The 20205-nt window shown below is 40.8% G+C and overlaps 1 protein-coding gene across 2 annotated transcripts; it reads left to right on the top strand.

Moving 5' to 3' along the window:
- The first annotated feature begins 813 nt into the window (after positions 1-813).
- On the top strand, positions 814-19826 carry mia3 (MIA SH3 domain ER export factor 3). 2 transcript variants are annotated; one of them, XM_080453166.1, is made up of 28 exons: positions 814-1208; positions 2838-2971; positions 3073-3159; positions 3314-5648; positions 5867-6199; positions 6885-7018; positions 10062-10193; positions 10488-10509; positions 10633-10721; positions 10802-10879; positions 10999-11109; positions 11681-11752; positions 11859-11963; positions 13008-13130; positions 13233-13317; positions 13415-13467; positions 13581-13671; positions 13788-13926; positions 14238-14400; positions 14603-14638; positions 14732-14799; positions 15092-15177; positions 15967-16080; positions 16888-16950; positions 17356-17402; positions 17530-17586; positions 18464-18860; positions 18995-19826. In XM_080453166.1, the coding sequence occupies exons 1-28, from the start codon at positions 1085-1087 to the stop codon at positions 19258-19260; spliced, it is 5544 nt and encodes a 1847-aa protein (XP_080309292.1). In that variant the 5' UTR covers positions 814-1084; the 3' UTR covers positions 19261-19826. The 2 variants fall into 2 exon arrangements, with proteins under 2 accessions (XP_080309292.1, XP_080309293.1); XM_080453167.1 differs by lacking the exon at positions 17530-17586.
- The last annotated feature ends 379 nt before the right edge of the window (positions 19827-20205 follow it).

The following is a 20205-nucleotide window of genomic DNA, read 5'->3' as shown; positions in this document are numbered from 1 at the left end:
CGCTTCCGGTGAAGACCGGAATTACACTCAATGTAAATAGGAAGTAAACGAGGCGTTCGGCCACAGACGGGATTAAAATACGTCTTTACTTAAGAATATAGACTAATACATTGCACAAATACTCCGGACACCTAGCTAACATTTGGGGCAAGCGGTTAAGCACCTTATATTTACCATTTGTACATGTTTGGAGAAATACGGGCTTTACTGGTGACATTGCAGGGCAAACTGGGGGGGGGGGTCGCTAAGACTCGTAGATAAGAAAGTAAAAGTCAGACTCGATAAAATACATCTACGATAATAGTCTTTATCTAAGGCTATGGTAGACCTAGCAGAGAAGCCTAGGCTAGAACCGATGCATCAGCCTCAGATCTCAGGATTAAAAAATCCTGTGCCTCCTCCTCAATCCGGTTTTTGTTTTGTTTTTTCTTGGGATCCGTATTGCTGTTTGGCATAAAACGCTCGCCCCAAAACGCAGTCGTCCGGGGGCAAATCCGGCGGTATTCACCTGGTATTCCTAAAAGTAACCTCAGTAAACTATGCCTAAACAACCTAACCTTATTCCTAAACGCGTTACGCAACCTCAGTAAAACGATGCCAAACCTACCTTATTCCTTATTCCGTCAGTCAAACTATGCCTAACCCTAAACGTATTTCTAACCTTATCCTCCTCAGTAAAACAAATACAAGAATACTTCTAACCTTATCCTCCTCAGTAAAACAAATACAAGAATACTAGAACCGCTGGTCGGCGAAAAAATATGGGGGTGAGCGTGTTTTGGGGCGAGTCTTTCGATTACACTACCCAGTACCACTGCCCTAAAAGTGCATTAATAAATGCACGTCCTGAACGGGGTCTGCTACATGGAGAGAGAAAAAACAACAACTATATCTCACATATTGCCTCGATCGTATTTATCTAAGCTTTGCTTGAAACTGTTAACATCCTCAGGCTCAAACCAGAAGTGTATTCAGTAAAAGAACACCCTCAGGAGTCAGGCCGGATCTGCTGACGTGTCGGCTTCATCTCAGTCAGTGCTCATGCTCAAGCAGCCGAACCTAGCCAGGCAACACAACTGCCAGCATGGCAGCAAAGAAGGACTTTTACCGAAAAGGCCTTATATTAATACTATTTAGTCTTATTTCAGCTGCAGCGTTGGAGAGAAGGTTCTCTGAACTTAAAAGATGTGCCGATGAGGAGTGTAGCAGTAAGTATGTTTTATTGGCTCATCATCATCGTTCAGTGATGCTTTGCTCCTGCCAGCCTGTGTGTGACGAGATATTGGACTGTAATACAAGCTGTAAACTGCGTTATCTTTGACCTGTTGACCTGTTAGTTTGTAAACTAAAGTGGATAACAACCTCGCAGGATTGTTGCACTGTTGTGTATATTATGTCACGTCCTGAAAAACCCGTCGAGATGGCGTTAGCCACCATTAGCAGCTAATTTTTGTTACGCCGGGGCCGGTTTGGCGAAATTCACAACAAACCCCTCTGACTGCACCTCAATGGATCAGTAGCATTTATTTACAGTGTTTGCATGTTTGGCTTATTATTGCTGCGTTTTCGTGTCGTTATATTTGAATGTTTCAAACTGGATCAGCTGCAGTTTGCTTGGTTCGATGTTTGTAAATGGCTTTTATACTGTAGAACTTTTCAACGGAAAGCAATCGTCCCCAGCTGTGACCCTGTGACCCCCCCGTTGGATGGGGGAGGTGGAGGTCACTGATGGGGCTAGTCGTCACCTAGGTCCCTAGTCCTGATCTTAGTTTACATATTAGCAGTTTAATATATCATAGTGTTACATGCATGTATTTTCTACCCACCAGAGTAGGTCTAAAACTCTAAATTATTACACACACCCATGATCACAATCACAATCTTGTGTTTCGACCAGTAGAGTAATAGATGACACGTAAGGTAAAGGATGTAGTCAGGCTTAGTGTCATGCATAGTTAGTCACCCCCCAAAGGCCCATTCTGAGAATTAGTTTTCAGGCCGATACAAATATTTAAAATTAACTAGAAATGAGCATATGAAGCTAATATTTCTAAATCCATAGGAAGTGTGGCAACAGATCCTGCCACAACTAGTAGGGGGATCTGTTTTTGATTGATTGAATTTGATTGAATATTTTATTAGGCAAAAAATGTAAAACAGCACAGTACATTTAAAATACTTTGTCTAAAAGGTCCGTTCATAAAAGTCCTTGCGGTCTTGTTTCCAATGAGGTCCTTGATATTCAATTCATAGACATATATAGTGGCACCACAGTTCAAATATATATTTTTTTAAAAACGGGTAAAAGATAACATTATGTAGGCTACATAAAAAAAGGGGGGGGGGGAATAAAGGCTATGTACAAGAACGTCTGTCTAGCGGGAAAATAAATAGTACTACCTCCTTTCTTGGCCTCCTGAAAGGTGAATTTTCAGGGCTGTTAATCTGTTGCCACACTTCCTATGGGTTTTTCTATCCACACAATGTTTACGCCTTAAAAAAATGTTGTTTACCCCTTAGGCCTACCTGTTTACATTCCTCAAAGGAGATTGTTTTGTAGCTGCAGGGAGCAAGGACGTTCATAATCAAATGGGTATATCGGGTACTGATGCTGGAGAGGGACAACAAAGCCTAACATTTAGTACAGGGATGATTTTACAATTTATCGGTTTGTAATAAAGGTAAAATCATTTGCCCATCATTCACAATTTGACAAAATGTTGAGTGTAAAATGGTTGCTGCTAGATTCTTGAATTTCTTTTCCTACACTGTATGAAAAAATGACAATTTAGTAAGGCTTGCCTCTCAACCAAAATTGTTATGTTTTGTATTCACAGTGCTCCTATGTAGAGGGAAAGCTGTGAGTGATTTCTCAGGACCAGACTGTCGGTTTCTGTCCTTCAAGAAATCAGAAACTATCTATGTATACTACAAACTATCAGGCAGAAGGACAGACATATGGGCGGGGAGTGTAAGTTGACTATCTTTAATATTTGAACTTTATTGGATGCAATATACTATAGCTACATGCTTATAATGTTCCATATAATGTCTCCTTATTTCTGTCAATAGGTTGGTAGTCACTTTGGCTATTTCCCTAAGGACTTTCTTGCAGTAAATCATATATATACCAAAAAAGAATTGGAGGCCCCAGCTCAGGTATGAGAACACATTCATTTTATTATTTTATTAACACAATGAATTAGCTTTAACACTATTTGAATTATATAGTCCTTAAATTCAACAAGCTCTGTGGTTGTTTCTTATCTGTTGTGTTGCAATAAAGTGCAATATACTTGTTTTCTTTTTCCAGGAAACAGATTTTGTCTGTTTTGACACAGGATATGATAGGTTTGACAACTATGATATTGATTCATTGCTGGGGACCTCTATGCCGATGGGGGATATTAATGTAAATAATGGCACATCTGACCAAAGAAAAACATCACTGGTTACCGAAGAAGAAAAAGAGCTATCTGGAGAAGAAGTAAAGGGTACTGAAAACATGGATGACAATAACGATGATGCTCAGGATCTTGATGTAGATCCGGAAGATATAATGACGGAATCACCCAATAAAGAGTTAGAGGAGTCTGGTGCGAGAACTGTGTCTGGGGTGACTGAGAGTGTCATAGAGGACATAGAGCAAGAGCAGTCTACCACAGAAGACGATGTTTTGAAAAAAGGAGCCAAAGATGAGCCAACAAACACTGAGCTCAAATCTTTGCCCGGAGATGATACTACTGCATTACAAAAAAGACCTGTCCCCGTTTCTGAAGGGAAACCTATCCCTGAGTTAGAAACTACTCTTGGAACAACCTTTGATGCTGTGACAACTGACGACGAAGACACTTCGAAGGTCACGGCAAATGATATTGTAGATGATCTTGATTCAAAACTTGTATCTGACTCTGTTTCTGAAGGAAAGCCCATCCCTGAGTTAAAAACTACACTTGGAACAACATTTGATGCTGTCACAACTGACGATGAAGACACTTGGAAGGTCACACCATATGAAGAGGAAGAAAGTGAAGAATTGGCAGATGGTTATGAAGATTACAGTGATACTGAAAAGGGAACTCCATTACTGGCAGCAGACGCTCCTGAACATCCAGCGAAGGAGGAAAGTCCAACAACAGTACGTGATGATGATGATCAACAGACTTCAGAGAAGAAAAAAGAAGAGAAGAAGAACGTGTGGACATCACTAGGGGATAAAGTTTTTGCACTTGTCACTGGTGGAGAAACGACGGCACACATTTCAAGTTCAGAGGAAGATGAGGATGATGAAGACGAGGAAGAAAGTGCCCCCAAACCCCCTCCTAACTTTGAAAAGGCAAAGCAAGATGACATCCAACTGCTGTCAGCAGAACCACTGAAAGAGTCTGAAGATCTCCTCACCTCCAATCCTGAAAACACTGTGGAGATGGAAACCAACGATGATTCTGAGCAATCGTTATATGATGAGGAGGAGGAGGGTGAAGTTGCGGAGGAGGAAGAGGAGGATGAAGTTGGGGAGGAGGAAGAAGTTGCAGAGCATGAAAATGAACAAGACGAAACCACGCTTCCCACTGATGAACAGCAGGCCTCCCACAAAAACATAGAGGAGAGCACTACAGCAGAGAATCCTTTGTCAACAGGACACGACTCAGTGGAACCCCACCCTCACAAACCACAAAGTGAGACACTACTCAGACCCACTAAGGTGGAGGAGGAAGGGGAGGCAGAAGTGGGGCTGGAGATTGAGATGCCAGAGGTTCAAGCCGATGTAGATATACAGGACAATAACACTTCTAAGCATCACCGTGAGGATCTCGGCACTGAATTAGAAGATGAGAACACAGAAGAAGACATTGCAGTTGCAGAGGAGGACACAGAAGAAGACATTGTAGTTGCAGAGGAGGACACAGAAGAAGACATCGTAGTTGCAGAGGAGGAAACAAAGGAGCCAGAAGATCATCACAAAGAGGAGTATCTATCTGACCAATATCAAGAACATAATGCAATAGATTTAGAAAAGAATAAGCATGAGCGCACTCACCCAGAATTATCAGAGGAAGCAGGCATTCCTACTGAGGAGATTGAGGTGGAGCAGGGGGGTGAGAAGGAAGGACTCCTTGAAGATGAAAATGCAATTTCCTCCACACAGTCACACCCATCACGGCCAGAAGACGCTGAACCCCTGCTTGAATCAAGCCTGCCTGCTCCGACAACCTCAGAGCCAGAATACAGTGACGATGTTCTGAGACTGACTCTGCTACGAAACCACTTCAACGAGGAGTATATGGAGCGCTTCCAAAAGATATTGGGTCTCAAGAACCTCTTCAGGGTGGAGGCTATGTTCTCTGACCTGGACTTGGAGCTCCAGGCTACCCGTCAGTCACATACGGGCACCTTGGACGACAGTGAAAAGGCACTTGAGGCCATATTGGAAGCCTCTGAGAACCCGATCCTGGATGAGATTGAAAAGATGCTAGACGGCCGCGACTTGAAGAGCGACTCGCAGCAAAAGGAAACAAGCGCGTTTGATGAGGAATCTCAAATACTGGATGATTTCCAGGAGCTTGCATTCAGCCTACGACAGAAATATTCAGTGGCTAGTGACAGCACACCGCTGTCAACAGACACAGCATCACATCTCGATAAAGGTTGTTATTTTTCTATTGTTTAATATTTTAAATTTAGTTTGAAATATTTTCCTGGCCGGCAGGAAGACTTGGCAAGACATGAGCATTGAATGAACCAATGTTAATATTTATGAACTCAAAACATAAAGATCAACAACAATATATGATATAAGGATAAAGCAGAAATAGCTAGAAAGTCATGTCCCTTATTAACTTTTTAATCCTGTGTTTTTCAACAGATAAACGCATACCAAATATTGAGGAAAGTGAGACGCTCCCTCATACAGAAGAAACACACGATGACAACCACACAGAGGCCGAGAGGGATGACAGCCTCACTGCACCAGAGGTGGAGGAAACGCTGCCAGAGAAGGAAGATGAGCAGGTCATTTTGACCGAAGCACACAGAGGGTCGGATATTGCTGTAAAGAAAGATGGAGGTCACTTTAATAAAAACAAAGACAATCAGCCAACCTTCGATCCAGCAGAGGAAATGCAGAAGGTTCCACAAACAATCCTGGAAAAGCCATTTGACATTGGCCTAGGTGTTGAGATGGAACACTCGTCCTCAGGTTGGCAGTTTAGAGGCTTCCTAAAACATAGCCCTATTGTCGCTATTATATCGTCGCTGTCAGGCTGAAACCTTGTATGTCCAAAACGGTTACTTTTCAGGAAATAGGGAAAAAATAGCTTGTGTTCCAATGGATCCAATGTTGTTATTATTTGGTCACACGATTTTGTTAATACTTTGCATTGGTTCAACATTTATAAAATCCAGGGATGCAGTTAACCACTTTCACTTTTAAAATGTTTCTAAAATATTAAAAATATTAAAAGAAAGCAGCAGATCTACAAGCTCACAATGTGTTGTAGATTGGCCATTTTAGTTACTTTTGTGTGACACTTGTACGACAAATTGGGGCATTAATATTTGTATGGAGATATAAAAAGTTGAAATATAGAGATACAAGGTTTCAGCCCAACAACAGCATCGATATGTAGTTTTCATTTCTGTCAAAGCAGTCTTAAAAAGTTAATTCTTCCTTTTACAAGGTTACAAGTTTTTGTTTCCTTTATTATTATTGTCATAATATAACACACAAAAAAGTGTATCATCAAACCCCAAATTCAGCCTGGCCGGAATGAATTGTTCCCTTTCCGTATTTATCAAATTGTTTCAATTCAAATAATGTGGAAAATGGCTGATATTGCTTCTAACTACATGTGATGTGAAATGTGCTTGTTTTCTAACTTCAGGATCTGTGGACTCAATCGAACCTGTTTCTGACTTTTACGAGGAAGAGGAATTGGGGTCTATGTCGAAAGGATTTTTGTATGCGGGCTGTGTCCTTGATTTGATCAAGACAAAAATTGGAGAGTGGGTCATTCTGGTAAGTCTTAAGACCATGCTATTAATAGTCATGTAACCTTAATCCTTTTGAATGCCTGTTAAGTGCACGTTAAGAGTTGTGCTTAAAATGCAGCACATCTAAATGTCAGAATGGAAAATGCCAGCAGCATTTACGTTTTTCATTCTGCAATCTAGATCTGCTGTTCTAGATTTGCACCTTAATTGTTGTGGTACAGCATTAGGACAAATTGTATTGCCTGTTGCAGCCAGGAGCCTGCAACAAGAACTTTTACACTGAATATAACAATCAAATATCTTAATGATAAACAGCCTCTATCCAAAGTGACAAAAAACTTAGTAGAGGCTGCTTAAACTATATTCCTATGATTGACTTTAGAGTTGGAATCGTTCCAGTTTTCATCTTATGTTCTTATATTTCAAGAAATAGTTACACAGGCAATCAATCATATCCTACAAATTATGCCTTTTCATAAAAATATTCAAACTAACAATGTTTTTGTGACTATCTTGTACATTGTTCCACGGCATTGTTTAGCTATATACTTGTAGGTCATTATGCAACAAAAAAAAAATCAACAGGGTAACATTCATTCTTGAGATACCCATAACCCAGCTCTTTGCAAATGAATGTTTGGCATCTTTAATCTTTTTTGATCGATTCGACACTGATCCTATTTATCTTGAATGCATCTGATACTCCCCAAAGATACTCCACTTTCTGTTGCATATGGCACTTGTAAGTCCTAATCACATGTAACAAGGCACATTGGCATGTGAACGATTAATGTCTAACTTAAAAGAATGACACATCCAGCTTGAGGACGTGTACTCTGATATCAGAGCCCCGGTTGGTGTATTTTAACTGTTAAACTATAAGAATTCAGTTAAACCCTGGATTATTTATGATGACCGCTTTATGGGAGGAAGTAGTGGACCTGCCTGCCTTACATAGAGGCGAAAAACTACTCTATGCATGTTCTGTTGACGTGTTTCTACCAGTGTTGCCATGTCGGCTTATTATAAGCGGCCTTGTTTTCCTGTAAAGTTGCTTGTAAATATTGGTGGTTGCGGTTTTTGGGGCTTGTTTCTAAAGTGTAGTTGCTTATTTGGGCTTACTAATGTTGTTTAAACCAGCGTTTTTCAAACATTTTCATGTCAAGAACGAACCCCCAAATTAATATGTATTTGTCTGCGGACCCCCATCTGAGAACATTTTATGCCATATACAAGATTTGTGTTGTTAAAATGTTTTTTGAAAATAGCATGCGACGCGTTGTGAGCTTGTAGATCTGCCATTTTCCAATGGCCAACGTATTATGTTTAAAGGGCGAAGGGCTCGCTTCTTTTGGTCTTGTTTTCATAGACCTGGTTGCTTGTTTCTCTCTCAAAACCTGGCAACACTGGTTTCTACCGTGCGGTGTTGTAGACTGAAGTTCACCCGTTGACTAACGGTAGCGGCGACGCCGGCGAGCTGTTAGTCTGCTGGATGGGCCTGAGCCAGGGAAATAACTACTATATCCACTACTAACGTCGTTAGTTAACCTGCGTACTTAACCTTTACGTGCTAATGGTAACAAAAGCCGGCCAAGGCTCTACTCAAGCTCTATTGTTGATCGTGAACGGGGTCGACTTAAGTTAAGCCATACCACAACCTTAGTAATGATTGCTTAATCGTTTGCAACCTATCGTCTTTTTTTGTATTTGCCTCTCGTTGACGGGGTTGTTGGACCGCTTCTATTTTGTTGAACGTCTCTCTGGATAACGTTAAGACTCGGTAGTTAAAGCGTTAGCCAGCCATCTGTCAAACTAGCATCGCTATAGGTCCCTTCTTGTTTATTTTATGTGCTGCGATCTGTCATGGACAGCGATACGTTCCCTCGACCTGCTATGATGGACTCTGATCAGCTGTACGTGTTTTTTCTGAGGGAGATGCAGTATGTAAGTAGAACATGCGTCTGTTCTCTTCTCTTGACAGCTTGAGCTGTTGAGTTGCTAAAGCTAATCTGGCCTCCTCATTAGCATAATGGAGGAAGCTGTGTTGTTGTTGTGAGTTTCATTCACCAGGCTTTTTAAGGTTTGGGTTAAAGATGTGTTGTATTTGTCCCCAATTGACGATTTGGTTTGCAACAGCAGTAATAGTACAAAAGTGAATACATACAGTGAGTATATGCATACCATCTAGACATAAATACATACATGCATAAACACTGGTACATAGTTGAAGCCAACTTCACTGTTGTCAATGTTACTTGTCACCAGAACAAATTATGTGGTGCACCATATCACATCCACAGAAATTCACTGCCCCGTTGAGTTTAACAAGCCAATCGCTGATGGGTTAGGGTTAGGGCACGACCCCCTGTATCATTGGTGTCAACTCAAGGGTGGTGAAATCTCCACATGAGGGGAGAAAAATAACCTCACCTTGTTAAGGGTGCGTGGAGTCCAATAAGAGGACCTGAGCTTACTGTGTGGTTCTGAGTTCTGACTTGTACACGTGGCAAAGATCAATAACATTTACACTAGTATCTTCACGGTACACATTAAGCACATCATCAAGAAACAATTGAATTGAATCGTTAAAATACTAGGTCACACACTTTCTCAAAGGTCTATTGTTAATCGCTAAGGTTGATTAATTGTCGCAACCTGAAGTATGGAAGTATCAAAGGAATCAAAATTCCTGATCCCTAAAGACAGATGTTTTGTGATGGTCCTGTGAAACAAGATACTGTACTGTTCATCCCCATATCTTAACCTTAATTCTTATATTTGAGTGTACTAATTAGTACAACATTTTTTGAATATTAAACTCCAAGTTTTATTCTTCAAATTCTTATTTGTGATGATCAGTGTCCTTTAGTTGTAAATGTAATACTTTTTCTTCTATCGATATAAATAACTATACAGGTTCTTCAGTGTAATGCACCAAACCTCATGAGACAACTTCTTTGTATGTGCAAACATTGTTGGCTATAACACTTTTTTGTTTTTCCACTTTCCACGTTTGTTTTTGTAATCCTGACCACATCACACAATAACGTCTGTATTTGTGTCCTCAGGTGATTTCCCGTCTACCAGAAGAATGGAAGCCGGGGGAAAGCTTGTATGGATGCCCATGGCAAGCAGTCGTCATCACAGCATTGGTTGGAGTGATCAGCGTCACGCTTTTCTTCTGGAAGACAGTGTTGGCTGTAAGCATAGTTTTATCATGATCCAACACTATTGTAGAAACTGTTTATGTATGAAATTATAACTGATAGAACCAAACGGAATACATTTAGTACAGTATAGCATTCTTCACCTGAAACTATATTGCACGCAGCAGTCTGTAAAATATGCCAAGGCTAACGCGGGAAAGCTAACAAGCTTTCTTTTCCTATTGTGACTTCTGCTGTGACTCTGGTTGAACTAGCCTTTTTTAAATCATGTTGATAAATAAAACCAGTTTGTGATTATTTAATGTGATTCATCTGTCTGATCTTTAGGTGAAGAAGCGTGAATACCTTGGTAAGTTTTCACCTTCTTCCTAGTTCCTTTTTAATAATTACGTATGTGAAGAAAAGCAATTTCCATCCATGAATAACTGTAGAAATGTCAACTAATTGTTGCCGGTGTTTGGTATGTTATAAGTGGATGAAAAGGGGCTCAATGACCGAATCAACTCCCTCAAAAAAGAAAAGGATGGTGCCTTCTCAAAGATTTCAGACCTCCAGAAGCAGGTAGGTTACAAATTTGATCAGTCTTACATCTATGCATCAGTTATGTCCTGCAATGAATGTAATGGTTTCTCTTTTCTTAGACTGAAGAACTGAAAGAAAAGCAAAAGATGTCGGCGGTAACGAACAGCAGTGCCCTGCAAAGGAACCAAGAGCTGGAGGTGAGCACAGAGAAAAATATATTGATCTATTTTTGTTCTGTGTTAATATTGGATGTGCACACTTGATTTCTTGGAGCGTTTAGAACAGCCTTTCATTATCTTCATACTTATCTTTACAGGGCATGGTTCTGCAGGCCAAAACACGAAACGATCAGATCGCTGGAGAAAGGAACAAATATGCAAGGCTTCTTGAAGAAGAGAGGGCAAATTCTCTGAATAATGAGAGCCGGGTGAGTTTTAATTCCTTTGATTTATCTAAAATTTGCAAAAAAAAAATAAAATAGCTGCGTTTGTTTATTCTCTATAGGTGAATGAGTGAGCTCTTGATAGAAGGACTAACACTATAGACGTTAGATAATTAAACACAAAGATACAAGAGAGGGAGTGCTTTATCATGGTTATTGGCACGGCTGTGCTGCGGCACAGGCACAACGCAAAGCGATGTGCTTTCACCCTGAACAGCTGTAGCAATAACTACGATAAAGCACAACCTCAAATATATTATTGCTTTTATTCACTGTTGTTAGAAATATATACTGTGTATATATATATATATGGGTTATTAGTGTTTAATTTCTTTAAATTAGCCCTCCGAAATACTGTTGCTATAGGCAACTTAGCGCCTGGCGATCTAGCCAACAACCGGTGATTTACCTGTTGGTCTATTATGGTTTTTGGCACGACTCTGTATATGCTATTGGAACCCGCTGTTGTATACATTATTTATGTTAAATGATCTGTGTATATATGTTATATTGTTGTCCTCTTAGCCTCATGATGTTGTTTGCTGAATTATTTCAGATTGAAAAATTGGAGAAGTCAAATGGAAAGTTGCAGCTCAGTAGAAAGAAGACTCAGGAAGCACTCGCTAAGGTAGATGTTACGCCCAACTTGCACAATGTTTATAAATTCTCAAAACACTAATTTTGCATTGTTGTTTCAGTATCTCTTAATGATATCCTGATTATTTATCCCATAGAGCACTATTCTCCTGGATGAGGCCAAGATTCGTGAAGAAGCCCGGACCGTTCAACACAAATGCCTTGAGCGGGATCACACTGCAATAAAAGAAGAGAACAAAACGGTAAGACGGACACAATATTGTTTGGGAATTTTGTTGGTAAGGTCCACTTCTTGACAGCAGTCTAATCTGGTGGGTTTTTTAGGAAGTACGATTTGGCAAACTAAAGATTTTCGGTTAAAATCCATAAAGCAGAGTTCAAACTACAGTCCAAAGGGCAGCTTTTCTGCAGACAAATGACTTTGATTGCAACTGAAATGTAACGCAGCTAGTGCCAGCTACACTGCCAAATTCAGTTAGTAGTAGCTGAAATCAGAGAAACGGCATCTATGGACCACAATGGAAACGAACTCCGCCTTTGTTGTTTAATCCATTTTGGTGCTTTTAATTGGTGATACTGTGCTTTTAATTGTTGCCAATAAAGTATTCTATTCTATCTACTGAAAGTTGAGAGAGTTATTCTCTCAGGGCTGGATTAAATGCAACATTGACACAATTCTTGTATCTCTGCAAGAGTAATTGCAAGATTGAAGGTTAATTGAAGTGGGATAACACTTTCATCAAACCTTAAAGCAGTGTTTCTCAAATGGGGGTACGTGTACCCCTATGGGTTTCTCAGGAACTACAGGGGGTACGTGAGAGAAAGTGGAAAATGGAAACATTTATTCTTCTGTTAAGTTTAATGATAAAACAGACAAACTTTGTGTGAACCTGCTGATCTGTAAAGTGTTAAACCAAATTTAAAAAATAAATAAAACTTGACTAGCTCAACTGTTCTTAAATAGAAAGCAATACGTATTATTTGACATGTCTTGTTACAGATTTGTATGTTTATGACAAAAGAAAAACAAAACTGATCAGAACTGAACTTGTTAATGTTATGGACACATTTTTAAATCAATCTGCGCAGGAGGCACTAATTGCAACTCCTGTACTCCACAACATCTTTATGCTTGCTATGGTTTTCTCTTGCAGTTTTCTAAGCAAAAATGTTGTAGTCGAGTAAAGGGAGTACTGGATTCAGAAATCAGGGAAAGGGTACTGAAGCGAAAAAGGTTTTAGAACAACTGCCTTAAAAGCACCACCTGATTTCACTGTTTCTTACAGCTCAAGGCTACTATTAAAGGATGGGAGGTCAAGCACAAGGAGCTGAGTGAGCAGATCAAGGTTTACCAGAAGTCTCAGAAAGAACTGGAGGACTCTGTGGTTCTTAAAGATCACAATGTGGAGGTAAGAAGTGTTTTGGGTTTTCTTTTTAGTTGGCAGTGAGTCTATATATTTTTGCATGTAAGGGTTGCTTCATGTCACCATATCACACTTGTTCCATTGCAGGTGCTGTCTGATCTGCTGGCTGACCTAGATGCCTGTGATTTGCAAAAAAGTGACAAAGTTTTACCCAATGGTGAAGTAGCCATTGGTAAGTTCCAGCCTATGTTTAAAAGCCATAGGAAATTCACAGGAATGGGCCAAGTAGATGAGCAATTACTAAATTGAGTATCACTGTTATTTTACAGACAAGAAGACTTCCGTAAAGAACAGGATTAAACAGATGATGGATGTGTCTCGAGTGAGTTGCAAATCAAATGTTTAAAGCTCCTCTTTGCATGTGAAAATACAAAGTATCATCTTTGTCCTTTTTGGGCTCTAATAATGAGTCACTCACTACTGGTTTCTTCCCAGATCCAGACCACTCTAACAGTGGTAGAAGAGGAGCGAGACAGATTCATGACCAAGCTGCTAAATGAGGAAAAATCTAGAAACACAATGGAAGGTATGATCACATTGGTACAACCTTACTTTGCTGTCAGGTGGAAACCTTGTATGTCCAAAACTGTTGTTGTTGTTAAGAAGACTCTCTTAATCACACAATTGTATTTTGTTATATAGAACAACACCAGGAGCTCGAGCATGCCATCGGAGCCCTTAAGAGTGAGAAGAGCCACATTGAAAATCAATACAAGATCCTCCAGCAGAAAAATGAAATCATGACTGAGATGTACCAACAGAAGGAGAATGCCTTGCAGCAGTAAGTGGCTTAAAAATGATTTTTTTTAAAGTCCCAACTCAAAGATACACAAAATGCACACAGTCCCTGCATGTCATTGTAAAGTGATTGTCCTTTCCCACACATTGTGTTATTGTTGCTGTTAAGAATAATCCTCAGCTACAGTGCAAACATTATCGAACCTAGTGAAGATTGGATCAACTGACAAAGCAAGATAACCCTCTATACTTAGTAAACTAGACCTGAGTTGACTCTGTACTACTGTCATGATCATGACATTTAATTGTCATACAAACCCTCAAAGTGGTCAAACTATTTCTGTGGCCTCATAGGAGACTGACCAAAGAGGAGCTGGACCGTCGTAGCAAGGAGTCTATGCTGTCTGAGGTGGGTGGTAAGGCTGTGGAGGCTGAGGAGCAGGTCCGAGTCTTAAGACAACGCATCGGTGAAATGGAGGAGCAGATGAAGAAGACAGAGGGGGTGTATAAGGAGCAGGTCAGAGCATTTTGAGTTATTTTGTTTTAATTGGTCGAAGTTTGCTTAATGCTGTTAACCTTGAGGCTCGCTCATACTTAAATTATCCGTAATGAAATGGCGTATTTTATACTTCAGTCACAAGTACATCCTTTTTGTCGTATAAGCATACATTACGCCTCATATCCTGACTGATGTTAATATCTGTTTCCTTTTTTTGTAGATAAAAGAGCAGGAAAACAAAACTCATTCAAATTGGGTATGTTGTGCATACCGAAAAATAAGCTTAATACTTGTACCACATTAGATTCCTAATTGAGGTCATATATAAATGATGATATGTCTCTTCCAGGTGAATGCGCGAAACGCAGAGCGAGCTCTAAATCAAGAGAAGCTTGAAACATCCAAGATGCGTGAAAAGTGAGTGCACAAGGTGCCTGTAGTGAAGGAACATAATGGTGTTTTGGCCATATGAACGGATATTTCATTGCTGTAAGGCAGAAACCTTGTATCTCCATATTATTTTTCGTAAGTTGATGCCCTACTTCATCATACTTGTAGATCGGCTATTTTCACCATTTTAAAATGTTCTTACACTAATAAGAAGAAGAACGGTTTTGGACATACAAGGTTTCCACCCAACAGCAACAATTTCCTACAGCTACTGTTGGGTTTTAATAATAACGGGGATATGTTATGTACTCCTGTCCAGATTGGCTGTGCTCACCTCCCAGCTGAATGAGCGCCGTGCTCCTCTCTTCCGGCCCAACTCTGGACAGAACACAGGACCCCGTCAAGGTAACATCAGTCTCCACATTCTACATGATATTATGTGCCTATGGGGACAGCTACCCATCCTGTAGACTAGAGCATTTAGCTATGGATCGCACTGTGGTCCACTCAACACCTGGCCATAAACAACCATGGTGTTAAGATAACACCATGGTAAACTGGCATCAAAATGTATCCACAGTACATGATTTGATTTTGTGCTTCCTTCCATGTCAAATGCATATTGTGGTCTAGTCTTCCATGTGCCTAAGGAGAAACTAAATGCCCCATTTTAGCTTTTCCTCTGCTCATATTGGGTGCACTTGTTTAAGAACACCCAGTCACTTGAAGGGGTGGAGAACGGCAAAGGTTGCAGTAATGTTGCAGTAATCAAGTGTCTGAGTCTGTGCAATGGCAAAACCTCTGCTTAGCTGTTTGTTTGGTCCTCCACCATGACCTATTGTTTTTATTGAGAAGGCTAGTGATCCAGAGCCTTTATCGCCAGGAACCTATTAGAGCTCGAGAGCAACCTCCACCCAGCTGGTCTGTCAGTGCCTGCCTGGGACCCCTTAAACAAGTTCACCCATCAACAGCCAACACAGAATGATGTTGGACTGTACTGCAACCCATAGAGGGCAGTGTTGCCTTTGCAGTGAACACCAGATTGGGACCAACGTCAATTTCCAGCATTAATGAAGTGACCCTATACATAATTTACTAACAAAAAAAGTGGTGTAAGTGTTAGGTTTCTCTTTAATTGTGTGCTGCTAATTTGCCAGCTGTTTCTTGATAAAATGGCTGGTTTGATCAAAACAGGTGATTCGTACGGGCCCTCGCCTGTGAGCGGGGGTGCCCCATCCCCCCCTCCAATGATAGAAGGACCTCGGCGTCCCCCTTCTGCTCCTGTGGGGAGGAAGATTGATCCGTATGGTGAGTCCCAGTGGACAACTTTCCTACACTGATTTCGCAGAGCCATTTCACACCAGCCTTTTCTTCAACCTTCTGCGCCCAAATCTCACTCCTCTTGCATGCGTCATTTTATCTTTTAGCTTCTTTCACAGCCTTGATTTTCTTCCCTATGCTTTTTTTCCCCCTCATCCTGACTCTCCTTTGTGTTTTCCTTCCTCAATTCTGCATTTCCTGCTGCTATTGGTTTCTTCCTCTTCAGTAAAATCCTGATCCTGAGTTGTTTCTTTTTGTTGGAACATCAGACTGGTTCACCTGTTGCTTTTACAGAATGTTTCCCTCTTTTGATTGTTCTCCCCATGGAATAGAACTAACATGCTTTTCCTTCCATGTAATGTAATAGCCTTTCCTCTCTGTTCTTTGTTTCGCATTGTTGATGATGTGTTCATTAGCAACAGCATCAAAACAGTGTCATAGGAACTGGCCCCTGTGCATTATGTAAATAGTTCTGATGAAGAAAATAAGCAGAACAATGTGTTTTTCTTCCAAAGAAACGTTTGCTGTCTTTGTTCTGTACCTTGATGCTTTTACATTGTTATAGTTCTGAAACCCAGAAGCAAGTTAGCAGTTAGTTCCCTCATCATATTTCCAATGCTCCGTACCACTGAGTTTTGGATTTATGCAGAAAATAAGATCTGGTTAACATGAGCTTTAGAGAGTTTCATGTTCTACAACATAAATGACACCTGTTAACATCTCAAGCCATTATGTACATATATTTCAACTTGAGTTAAAACAAATTCTCAAAAATGTTTTCCTCTGCCCCTGTAGGTCCACGACCTCCATCAGACCCTCACGGTCGTTACCTTGACAACAAACTCACCTCTGGGATTGGTATGACTATCATCTATTCATCCATCTATCCACCCATCCATGGCTTGGAACCTTTGCTTTTATCGCCAGGTCACACTCACCGCCAAAGGGGAGAATTCTCCCCTTTTCAGTCAATGGTGTTTACTGCCAAAGGGGAGAATTCTCCCCTTTAAAAAAAAAAAAGTATTTTGTTTTTGAATTCTTAAAAGGTTTCTCTAATTTTTGAGTAATTTCTTTTCCGTTATTCACAACGAATTAATAATAATAAAATAAAATATTCACTTCAATGTTAAAAAGAAAACGGACAAATAATTCACATTATTTTCTATTAAAAAAAATATTAAAAACCCTGGCAGTGGGTGAGTGCATTATGAATAAACTCTGGCAGTCAATGTGTTAACTGTGTGCTGTTTTCTTCTCTTCTAGACATGATGGCCCCACGTACCTCTTCGCCTGCCAACATGGACACCTCTGTAAGTCTCTCGTTAATCAGACTCTTAAATGGTTAAAAACCCGTGGCCTCTCTCGTTCCACGTGTAGGCCTAGAACACTGTCTTCATGTTACTTGTCTTCATGATCCATGTGTGTGTCCTTGCTCAGACTCCACCGATAGATTCAGAGACACAGGCTGAGGCCTCCACTGAGAGTCCAGAGCCAGTGAGTATAGAGTGGCCAGAGGGGTATGGTGACAGGTCTAGGTGTGAGGGCCTTCTCCCCTAAAGCCGCATGCAGACTTTGGGAGTGATCCATGACTGTTTGCTTTACTGTGTTGAATAACCGTGATGATGGGGCTGGGCGATGACTTCAAATCAATATCATCAGATTATTTCAATCTTTTGCCTCCATTATGATAAATGAACAATAAATGTTTTTCAAGTGCCAATCTACAAGCTCTGCTATTTTAGTACGCCACAACGAAGTATAATACTGTGTTACGACCCTTTGCCTAGGGTAAAGGAGTAACACTGTTAAGTGGTTAATCAATTAATCGATTATAAAATATCTATTAGAAATTTTTTTTCGTGGCGATTCATTGATGCAGTATATAAGAAGTAAAACATGATCAAAAAGCTTCTCAATTAGTCGCTTATTGGTTCTAAATATCTGTTTCAATACATTTCCAGTTAGTTGCCCAGCCCTGCGTGATGTACAGTTTTGACCTGCTCTCACAACACTGAATGAAGGGGTGACTGTGTGCGTAATGTCTGGACTCCAGCATCACATTCTGGATGGAAATACTCACCTCTTTGAAATTGTGATGTCTGTGGTATTTGTGACGGTTGTCCTGTTTTCTGGTCCGTAAAAATCACAGTGTTTGGTTAATGGTAACGTGATTGGTTGTTGGCTCGCTGTACGTTTTGGTTTGGGTGAATATACAGTGTTTTTCTTTGATCACTACTTGGCTTAATGCATCTGAAGTTGCTTGAAGAGGAATATTAAATAAAATGTCACTAGTAACTAACAGCATACGAGATGATGTCAGAAACGTTGCTCTCCCTGACTGTTACCTTTTGTCGTCTTCTCTGTTGCTCAGGGCCCTGGATCCTTCATAGCCTCTCCAATCCGGGACTCGCCTGCATCTGGACCCCAGGGCCCCCCAGTAGCCCTTGGACCCCATGACCCTATGCTGCCTCCTGGACCCCATGGTCGATTCCCACCTCCTGGGCCCCACAGATCTGTGCGACCCCTCGGCCCCCACTACCACCCTGGGCCCGGGCACCACATCCCTCCTCACGGGCCTCCACTACCAGCCAACGGACACCCAGGTATGCCTATGCCACCGCTTGGATCCATGGGAGGAGAATTTGCACCTCGCCCGTCCAACGGGCACGCATTCCGACCCAGACCTGGCCCTGACCCTCGAGGTCCACCACCTCCACTCTTCCGTCCACCTCCGCCTCATCATTTCCCCCCGATGCTCCCACCACCGGGTATGTGAATGGTTAAATCGCACTGTTTTTTTTTCTCCCTGTGATGATAAGCTGTGTAGAAGTACCGATTTTACTCCCACACACTTGACCCTATGTCACGTCTCATCATTTGCTTTTTCCACCATTCTGTCCAGGTGTCCGAGGCCCAATGTTACCACGTCCACCCTTTCCTCCTGATATGCGCTTCCCAGGACCACGTGACCACGGATACCCGCCTGCATACCTCCCACCAGGAGGTATGCCAGTCCATCATCACAGTGACGCTTTTGCTCGGGGTCCTCCTGAGGTACCCCAAAATGCCGTTGGGCCCCATACTGTCACTGGACAGGGGCAGGACTTGGCCATGAAGCCCAACGCAACCCCTCAGGACTCAGACAGGTCGGCCATGGCAGAGCCTTAAAAACAACACCCCAAACCATGGCCGAGGACTTGGAACAAACCCTGACCAAAACTCGCCACATTAACAACCCAGCTGTGACCTAACCATTTTCATGATTTTATTTTTGTGGTTTTTTACTTCATATTTCAACTAAGGAAGAACTGTCCAATAAAGGTTTATGAAAACATACTCTCATTATAAAAAATATACACTTCCATTAAAGCTTCAGAAAATCAACTGTGTCCAAAATTGATAACTTGAAGAGTAGTAAGGATTGTCACTTGTGACACAGCTTATTGTGCAATAACATTTCTATTGTATGCCTGAGTATTTTCAATTATTTTAAGTTTAAGTTTTGACAAATGGCATTGACTTGTAGGGGGATTTTTTTATGTCATTTCCTGTGGAAATTATTTTAAAACGGAGGAAGCTTTGGATTCTATCATTTCAGGTATACTACCATCACCTTTCTCCCAAAGCTATTGCTTTAGAATGAACTGTAAAGGAAATGTGTAATTTGATGGCCAGATGTATAACTTATTTTACTATGTTCTTAGAAATTTTATTAATAAAGATTGTAAAAGCTATTGCTGTTGGCCATTGCTTCCAGATAAACTTGCATAGTTTGAGGTTCAGATCCATGTCTGTTGTAAATATTCATACTTATTTTTATATGAAATTATGATGTGGCTCTGCAGGAGGCTAGCCATCTATAAGAGGGTTAGTCTGTGTGTCTTGAGCTAATATTGAAAACCACTGGACTGATCAGAGACAAAGTTCTTGTGCACACTGCCAGTAACGGCATGGTACCTCCTCCACAAATCTTTTCCACATTTTATACTTTTTGAAATATTACAATTTTATAATGGAAGTCAAAGAGGCTTAGATCAAGCTGAAACCTTGGGCATACATCATAGATATGTCAATAGATGACTGACCACATGAAGTCGCAGATCCATATTGGAG

This window comes from Gymnoscopelus braueri, assembly GCF_963280865.1.
Source record: "Gymnoscopelus braueri genome assembly, chromosome: 16".
Taxonomy (NCBI): domain Eukaryota; kingdom Metazoa; phylum Chordata; class Actinopteri; order Myctophiformes; family Myctophidae; genus Gymnoscopelus; species Gymnoscopelus braueri.
The sequence above is the reverse complement of the archived record's forward strand: the minus strand, read 5'-3'. Positions and strand labels throughout refer to the sequence as shown.